Source organism: Pistacia vera, unplaced genomic scaffold, assembly GCF_008641045.1.
Source record: "Pistacia vera cultivar Batoury unplaced genomic scaffold, PisVer_v2 Contig225, whole genome shotgun sequence".
NCBI lineage: Eukaryota > Viridiplantae > Streptophyta > Magnoliopsida > Sapindales > Anacardiaceae > Pistacia > Pistacia vera.
Window position 1 is genome coordinate 1,871,470 of NW_022196030.1, and position 10,096 is coordinate 1,881,565.

The 10,096-nt window shown below is 36.6% G+C and overlaps 1 protein-coding gene across 1 annotated transcript; it reads right to left on the reverse strand.

Annotated features, from left to right (window-relative positions):
• Positions 1-373: 373 nt before the first annotated feature.
• LOC116130794 (RNA demethylase ALKBH10B-like) lies at positions 374-8,237 on the reverse strand. The gene is made up of 9 exons (XM_031416480.1): positions 7,523-8,237; positions 5,420-5,550; positions 5,163-5,280; positions 4,537-4,653; positions 4,294-4,409; positions 3,989-4,143; positions 3,416-3,629; positions 1,041-1,268; positions 374-988 (listed from the first exon to the last, which is right to left on the reverse strand). Exons 1-9 carry the CDS (start codon positions 8,046-8,048, stop codon positions 374-376), a joined length of 2,220 nt encoding a protein of 739 aa, XP_031272340.1. The 5' UTR covers positions 8,049-8,237.
• Between the last annotated feature and the right edge of the window lie 1,859 nt (positions 8,238-10,096).

The following is a 10,096-nucleotide window of genomic DNA, read 5'->3' on the forward strand; positions in this document are numbered from 1 at the left end:
CAGAGTGTTGCTGTCTCTGGCTTGGTAGAGCGGCTAGTGGGCAACACACAAGCTTGCTCCCCGTCCATGATACACTGTTTGGTTGATGGCAAAGGAAATGCCCTGACTTGTTCCATGAACTCTAAGCCAAGAACAACCTGGTAGTCATCCATCGGTGCAACTGAGAAATCCAAGTAGCCGGACCAAGTCCCCATTGTGGTTTTGATATGTCGAGCCACTCCCTATATCGGTTGTGCCATTGATTGACTGCCTTGATGGTGCCTCCACCTCCTGAAGCCTGATGTCTAGCCGACGTGCTTCACTGACTGAAATGAAGTTATGTGAAGCACCTGTATCTACCATGGCTTTGGTGGCCTTCCCATTGATGGCTATATCAACATAGAGCAACCCTTTGGCTTGGGTTTTTGGTGCGGACTGAATCCCATTGAGTATGTTGCATTGATCCCATATGTGCCTCATCACTACTGCTTTCGGCTGGCTTGCCCTCCTGATGCTTGGCTATGAGGGAAGTAAGAGCTTTCTTCTCCGGACAGTCTTTCACCCAATGAGGCCCATTGCAAATAAGCAATTGTTCGGGGTTTGTTGGAGCCCTTGTCCCAACGTTTGCCCTTGTCTTTGCCTTTGGATGAGGATTCTTGGCGGGTGTCTCGGTTGCTTTCTTTCGATTGCCCCCTGTCTCCCGCACCTTTACAAAGCTGCTCCTCTTATCTTTGGATTTGCTACTGGATTCTTTTTTGGTGCTGTAATCAATCAAACTTTCAGCAACTGCTATGGCTGTGGCAAGATCTTGCACTCCCCGACGCCTCAGCTCTGTTTTCACCCATGTTTGCAACCCATCCATGAAATTGAAGAGCGAGTCCTTGTCGGACATCTCTGGGATCTCCAGTATCAAGTCAGTGAAGTCCCTGATATAATCATGGATCGTCCCTGTTTGCTTGATCCGTCGCAAGCGAGCTCTTGCCTCATCCTCGGCATTCTCCGGGTAAAACTGCCGTTTAAGCTCTCTTTTAAAATCATCAAAAGTAGAGTAGTGCAAATACCTTTTTCGATGTCTCCTTCTCGTCTCCTCCACCACAACCTTGCGGTGTCTGTGAGATAAAGGACTGCAGTTTCAATCCTCGAGCTTTCCTCCGTGACATGTACGGCCCCGAGTACTTGTCTAGTCCCCACAGGAATGTTATCAACCTCTTGTGCCTTGCGTGAGCCACCAAAACTTCTAGGCCTTGGGACGTCAATCCTTTGGCTTTCAATGACGCTGCTGCCGTGTCCTAGTAACCATGCCGCGCTTGCATCGCGCTAAATCAGCTTACACCTCGTCTAAACGAACAGTGTGCTATTGATTTTGGTTTGGAACACATGACGGCTTTTGGCAAGCTCCCCTACGAACTCCTCACGGATTCTCCCCATTTCAGTCCTGAGCGACTCTTCCATTTGAAGCAACATAGCTTTCACGACAATGTGGGTTTCGAAACCTCCGACTCTAGATCATCCACTCGATGATCCAGATCCTCCGACTGCGTGCTCACCCTTTCTTCTCACAGATAAGCGTGAGTCAAACTGGAAAGAAAATCTTTGGACTTACCTCTCTGCCTTGAGGGGTTGGGATTGGGGTTGACTTTCCCCGGACGACCACGTTCTTGGGAAGCCTCCATCTCTCCGCCTCTTGATTGCTTTGGAAGCGACAATATCTTTTGCCATTGAATGAAAACCGAGGTTATGCTAACCGAGGCTCTGATACCACTTGTCACGCACTTAACTTCTTTGCTAAGTTCGTGCGGCCTTAACTCGTCGGGAATGAGCTAAGCAGCCTAACGCTCACACAAACTCGCAGGCTAAAATATGTAAACGAGAGAGAAGTATAGAGAAAATATAAACTCTGTATATTGATCGGATTCAAGTTATGAACTTTACATGGTGGAGTTGGCTATTTATAGGCTCAAGCTCCTCAAATAAATGTATGACTAAGCTACATGCTTCAGCATTAGAAAACCTTGGGTGTCAAGCATTGGTGCAGCCTTGGAAACGAAGCTCGTGGGTGGCGCGCATGTGTGCAACCTTGGAAACGAAGGTGCTTAGTCGCCGAACCTAGCTGCTGAGTCGTTAACTTAGCTATTAAGTTAACTTAACTCTTAAGTCTGCTTCACCCGGAAGTTTACTTAATCCGTAAGCAACGTGAACGTGCAGCATGCTTGAGTCGGCAAGCAGGCTGGTCGTGACAAAAGGCTGTCTTAGAGGATCTCCAATTTTGAAGAGCACATTCCATATAAATAAAAAGTAATTTTATTAAAATAAAAAGTAATTTTATTAAAATAAAATGTATTTTTATTAATTTTTAAATATAAAGAACACAATTTTTATTCAAATCTAATAGACTCTTTAAATTTAATGAAGATACTCTTTATTTTTAAGAAATAGACTTAATGAGAGAGAAAATTAATAAATAAAATAAATAGGAACTTATAGTTTATTAATTAAAATTAGGACAGAGAGTAAAATTTAACTCTCTAAGAGCATCTCCAAATGACTCTTTATATGACCTAAATTCTTTATTATAAAGAGTTTATACATAAAAACAAAAGTCCAACAGACTTTTTATTTTTAAAATATAAATTAGAGAGTGAGTATGACTCTCCAAATTTAGAGAGTCAAATTCCACTCTCTATCCCAATTTTAAATAATAAACTATAAGTTCCTATGTATTTTATTTATTAATTCTCTCTCACATTAAGTATCTTTCTTAAAAATAAAGAGCATCTTCATTAAATTTAAAAAGTCTATTGGATTTGAATAAAAATTGTGTTCTTTATATTTTAAAATTAATGAAGATACTCTTTATTTATATGAAATATGTTCTTCAAAATAAAGAGCACCATTGGAGATGCTCTAAACGTAGAAAGTCAAACTCATTCTCTAATTTATATTTTAAAAATAAAGAGTCTATTGGACTCTTGTTTTTATAAATAGACTTTTTATAATAAAGAGTTTGGGTCATATAAAGAGTTCTTTGGAGATGCTCTAAGTAATCAGATCAATCACACGTTAAGTTATTAAGAACTAAAATATCATCAATATTTAAGAATAATTCTCTCTAAACTTTGTTAATTACTTCGTCTCTGTTTTCTTTTTCTTTACATTTTTCTTAGCGAAAGGAAATTATAGGGGTGTTCAAAAGAACCGGTTGGAACCGGAACCGGCAGGTACCCTGGGTTTGGTTCCGGTTCCTACCCAGAACCAATCGTCAATGGGTAGGTTCCGGTTCCAAATTTTTGGAACTGTTACTGTACGATTCCGGTTCCGGTTCCTATAGTTAGGAACCAGAACCGGAACCAGGAACCAGGAACCGAGACTAATATAAAATAAAATTAAATATTATGAGGGTTAATAAAAACTTTTGTAGAAAAAGTAATGTGAATACATTTATATTTATATNTGGATATGGGCTTGTGATGCCCGGTTGCCATAAAGTCATGGCACCATTCAGCGGACCGGTTGGAGTAGTTGGCGGTGACTGGCTTTGGTTGGAGTCAGGTCGGACTCTGAAGAATGTAATGCTGATTCTTCTGTTAGGAGATGGGCACATGACGTGCCTTGCTGTGTCAGCACTGTTTCCTCTCATGACTAGTAGTGACCTGCAAGATTTTTAGGATTACAGATTTTATCGACAATTCTGTCTATGGACAGCCTTATAGGAACTATAAAGTGGACCTATATTCTAAAAATCTTGTTTAACCAATAGGGCTACGAATTATAAGTTCAATAATGAGAGATGTTGTCTTATTTGTTTCCACAGAAATTGTATCATACTTCACACATTCTTCATGGCATGCAGCAGATTCTGAAGAAGTTGCAACCTCCCTCTCCCAAAGTCCTTCATTTTATTAGTATTACTTTTCTTAATTTTTTATTTATAATTTTCTTTGTAGTTTCTAACTTTTAAGTAACTTTCAATGTTGTAAAACATATGAAAAAAAAAACTTTTAATACATACCCTTCTTTCAGTGAAAGCATGAGTGGCCCTTTATAGTTCCCATCTTTATCACTCACAAGACTACGTCCAAAAGCCATTGCTGATTCAGACAGAAGAAGCGTAGAGATAGGTTGGTCCAAATGAGGTGGTTTCAGGAAAGGTTGTGAATATTCACTCTGAAAAAAAAAAATTACGTGACTTCATGTCATACTCTCTCCGAATAACTGAAGGCTCAAATCAACTTTCACTAAAGATCTGTGAAAGCTGTGTTTCTATCTTCCTAACAAAACCAGAAAAATCACAATAATGCAGCAAATATAAGTTACCGCATCGAAGAAGTTTATGATGCAACCATTTGGTTTTTTGTACTCTGGTATCAGTTGCCACTGGACTAGGTGATCAATGACTGATTGAAGAAGAGCTGGAATTGGTTCTATATTACCTGAAAACAGAAAATCCCAATTACAAGGTAATCTTGAAAGTTGCTGTGAATTATGTATAATCGACTTCCAGTACCAATCAGAAAGTTGAAGAGTTGAAAACATACTGAACTTAGAGGTATGTCTTACCCAATTCATTGTTACTTGCGGCTTCCTCCTTTATGTGTGAAAAAATTGGAGCACCAAACTGAATTAACTCTCTCCTGTTTCCCTTCATCTGCTTGTTGAACAAAATAAAGGTCTCACCTATATACAATATATATGCTCAGTTATTTATATCATCAATTTGCAGTAATATTTTCCTATAGAACGACAAGAGTATGTATAATAGACAGGCTTTCCTATAGGAACAAATGACAGGGTTAGTATAATGAATTTCGCTTTAAACATTTTTTAACTGTTTTAGACCAATACATGAGGCCTAAATTTAAAACAATAGCCTGAAAAGCATGTGCCTCCCTTGAACCTCCTTGTTCACAGGTCTATTCCTTACTAGCTGTCAATCTACTAGACTCGCTCAAGGTGCTGTTACTTGAAATTATGCTGGATGAGTTAAGTTTGAGATTTAAGACATGGCTTCCTCGACACTGCATGCTATTTAGAATTATCAAAGATAAAAAAAAAATGGATAACTGCCTATGCAAACAAAGCTATACGAGATGTACTTTTCATCTTAATAGTCCAGAAAAAATCTACACAATTAGGCAGTGTATATTAGTCAAAAGATTACAAGACAAAGGCTTCAAAGTGGTAACCTGAAAGTTCTCCATTTTGGCCGGCAAGTTGCAGTTCATTCACGTAGTCAGTTAACATAGAGAGCTCTGAATCTGTGAACAAGTTCTCATATAACTTCAATCCTTTCACAACATTCACCTGTCAGTTGCAATAATCTGTCAATCATAACGGACTAGATACTTTCTTTTTCCGTATCAGAAATGATAGATATCAACTCTCTGACATCCATCTTCTCTATGGAAAGAACTTATATTAAATTGTGAAAGAAAGAACTCGCCATATGTCCTTTCACTTGCTCCTTGGCAGTAAATCCTTTTGTCAAGTTAATTTGGGAACGTCTTTCATCACAGTCCTCGTGGTTTGAACATATCTCAATATTTTCAGTTGGGGGCTGCATTTCTAGAGATCCTGAATTCAAACAAACAAATAAAATTGAGATACTAATACGACAATTATAGATGGGTGCAAATATAGATACAGAAGTGACATGTTCGAACATTAATAACTTTTCCTATTTCGGCTAGACACAAAATAGCCATCTTAAACTCTTTATAATGTTAAAACATTTGACTAAGAAAATCAACAGAAGAAACTTGCAAAGCTGCACCCAACATTTTGTTAACCATTTACAAGTGAAGACTTCAAGAAATTCACACTAATAGCAAAATCATAAATAAGAAATACTCCTTATTGATTGCAAAACTTCTAGGCTCTCTTGATGATATTTAAAGCAAAATCAAAGATTAAACAGAAGGAAGAAACAGGATTTCGTGGTGAAGGAGACGGATTTATCTATTTAACTGATAAATATAATCCCGAGTAAGAAACCTGATTGATAAAAAAGTCCTCTGCATCATACTGATCATATGCTATGTGTTTTGCACAGAATTGAGAACTTTCTAATTCCAGCAAAACCTCATTACATAACAATCATTAACTACCTATACAAATACAAATACCAAGTCTCTTTCCATCTCATAAGAATAAAAATTCCTAGAAATTGCTTACATAGTCATACTGAGTTATGCAAACTTTCTTCTTGTATTTTCTTTTTCTTCTGGGAGGTAATGGGAAAGGCAACCTCCCCCTTTACGGAAGCTGATAACAATTATTCGTATTTTTAACCAGGTTACTGTTTATTATTGCATCCATTTTATATTTCGCTCATAATCGACACTTCTTAAAAGACTTGTAAATATCAGCACCTACTTGACAGTTAAAAAACGACAAAACATTTTGCTAACCAATGCTACCAAGGAAAGGACAAAAAAACACAAAGTACAGCATTGTACTTTATCCCCATTTTGAATCAACTAATTTGATTAACCAAACATAACTTTTCTCCTAAAATTCCAAACTTTTTCATTGGATCGCCCACCGGAGTTGACCCGCCAACTCGGCCCAATAAATCAAGCTGACCCACACAGAGTCTAATTTGTCTACGGCATTAGCACCCTAAATGTCAAAAATGTCCAAACTCAACCACCCATCAGAAATCAGCTTACGCATAGAAGATGTCAACTAGATCAGACGGTTCCCGCGCCACCTACAATTAAATCATTGCACACAAAACGAAGCAAAATTGCAACAACGTAATTGTATTCGCTACTCCCCAAACTAACTGTAATACTGGACGCAGCCAAACCTTTTCTCAAACCTCGAAATCTCCAACTCCATTTGACCTCGGGAAAATACCAGCCATATTGGTTTATATTAAATATTTTATTTTTTCAATATTTTGGAAAATCGGTAAAATCAGAAAGTGAAATCGGAGCGTAACTAACAGTTTACTCAAACGCCAAAATAACATCTATCACTGTCTAACTTCACATTGAATTCAAAGTCAGATAAATTTTGTTAACGGAGGTCTGAATCAGGAATTGGTTGGAGAAAAATATGATTACGTTTGGTTCCTGAGAAAATGGAAAGAAGATTAGGACTGCACCTTTTTTACTGTTAATTTTGAAAGAAACTATATAAAATGAATTAAATCATGAAAAGCATATTTTGATGTTTGGCTACCAGACATCTTAAACCTTCAGATTTCATATTCGAAAACTTTTCCTATCTTTTCTCGCACAAAATAGAATTAATAAATTAAAAACTTTATTTCTTATTCAAGTTAAATCATTAAAAATTAACTTAAAAAGGAAAAAGGAAATATTGAAAAGAAAAAAAAAGTATTTACCTTCATAGTTACCTCCTCCGCATTACGAAGAATCAAATGAAAAAAAAAAAAAAAAAGGCAAATAACTTTATTAAACTATGATTTAATTGAAGAACCTTGTAGTTCAGATGTCCATCCAATTCTCAATAATCAAATTTAGAGAAATATAAAAATTCAAAAAATGATTAAAAGAACTTTGAAAAATATACTTACCTGAATCAGTGATATCGCTGTTCGGTGAATCGTCCTCTTCCACTACCGATACCTCTTCAACTGCAAACTTTTTCTCGCCCTCTGCAATTTTCTCGTCATTTTCTAGCACTTTCTCATTGATTAAACATTCCTTAATTTCATCAACCTTCTTCTTCTGATCACCGCCTTCCTTCTTGTCTAATTTCTTCTCTGTGACTTTACGCAACTCGACAGCCACCTCAGCAATCGAGTGGTACTTCTGCATCTGTAACACTGAGATCCAGTTCAACCTCCTCCGATGAATCGCTGCAAAAACCTGGTCGTAATCAGATCCTTCACCTCCACTGGCATTCACTTGCGCCAAGTGTCCACATAGAGCATCGATGATGGCATTTGCCGCAGCGAATTCACCCCGAAACCAGGCTATGATTGCGTCTTTCGCGAAAGCATCGGACATCATCACTACCGGCGGTGAGGGTATGACTCCAGTAGGCCCCATAGCTGGAGCTCGATCAGTTGGCGATGCTAAACCTGCCGCCATCGGCATCACTGGTAAATCGGAGGGCTCTCTATGTAATTTTATAGTGTGTTGTAGTATTTTTGGTCCAAACGGAAAATATCGAGTTTGTTATACGAGGAGCGGAAAACCAGTAAATGTGAAATATAAAAAGAGTCGGGTAATGTTTAGAGACAGAGAGGGTTTGGATCACAACTCACAGGTGATGGGGTTTTTTAAGTTGAGAAATATATACACAGGGTTAGGGTGGCATGTCCGTACAGGTGGGGAATTTGTGATGACATGGCAATTTTTCAAAAGTACTGACGTGGAAAATAAAATGAAGATTGGTTAAGAAGGATGGTTAGGAATAGAGGCAAGGGCAGCCGTGGGTTGTGATGGTGAATTTTGGTGAGAGTTTGAGGGGAAGGTAGCTAGGAGAAGTGGAATTACAAAACTGGGTTTGGTGTAACCAAAATGGTTAGGTTTTTAATTAAATGATCGGGTATTTGACACGTGGAAATTTCAGAAGGTGAGCATTATTATGTAAACCTGATTTTACATACTTCGAAACGTGTTAATTTTTGTTTTGAGGTTTTGTTCATCGATGATGGTAGTTGCTTTATGATACGGAGCTGTATAGCTTCGGCTCTTTTACATGTGCTTCATGTCACATGTTATGTTATTGTTTTATTTTATAAAATGAACTTTTGATAATTTCTTGAACTTCACAACATATTATTTGAAAACTTCCATCAAAGAAGTTTTTAATACGTACGACAATACACCTAATCGCACAGTTTCCTAGACACGATTATAATTTTAATTAATTAATATTATAAATAATCCCAAAACGTATATTTGATTTGGTGCAAGAAACATAACTATTAGGGGCGTTTTGTTGGGATTATACGAGATTATTGAGGTTATGTCATCTTATATTATTTAATTACAACGTTTGGTTATCTAGTAATATAAGATTCTGATAATTTTCAAATATCAATAATAATTACTATTGGTAAATGGTAATATTAGAGGTAATCAAATTATCTCAATTTTCTTAGGTATTGTAAGATTACTAAGATAATCTTTTTTTGGTTATAATATTATCTCTTATTAATAAAATTTTAGGATAATAATACCCTTATTTTTAAATTAATTTATATGAATATAGCTTTTACTATTTCACCCAAATTAATTAGCTTTTTGAATAAAATTACTCTTGAATTCAAAACAAATTACAACTCACCCAAGCCACCACCCCCACCCTCCTGCTGCTGCCGGAATGGCGCACGAAAGGTCAAAAATAGTCGTTGTACGCCAATATGGTCGTTGTGCATCGATATGGCTATTTCTGATCAGAGATCTGGCCAGAAATGGCTAGATCATTGACGACCAGATCGATGGCCTTTAACAGGTTGATTTTCCAAACTTTTATTATAGGGTTATTTTTGCTAAGTTTTTAAATGTAAGAGGTTATAAATAATCTAAATAATAATCTAAATGATAATATTAAATAATAATATTTAATTAGAGGGCAATTAAGTAATTTAAATAACATACCCATCAATTTATTCCTCACAACCAAACATATTAATATAACATACCCACTAACTAACTAAACACATATTCCTAAAGATTCTCAGTAATCTTCAAGATAATCTAACTTTTCAATAATCCAACATTTCCGGGATCAAATACACCCTTAGTAATTAGGATCTACAGAAGATATAAAAATTAAATCTCACGCAAAGTTACAAATTTTTTTCCTGATTATTAAATACCATATACGGCTAATTTAATTGGGTATTTTACAAAGCCAGCTCATTGATTATAGAGCAGGCATGTGATCTACCCGGCCCTTATTGAATGTCCCTGATTATTCATGTTACTAATATTAATTTCAGTGCGTCCATTATAATGCATTTAAAGCTAACCAAACTAATTTGGAAATCCGCCAAAATCCAAATTAGATACATTTTTCCTTTGCCAAAATACTAGTAACTCTACGTTGTAAGTTGGAACATTCCATAAAGATCATCATGCATATTTGGTTTCATGTACGTTAGAATTTTGTCAATCAATAAAAATACACATTC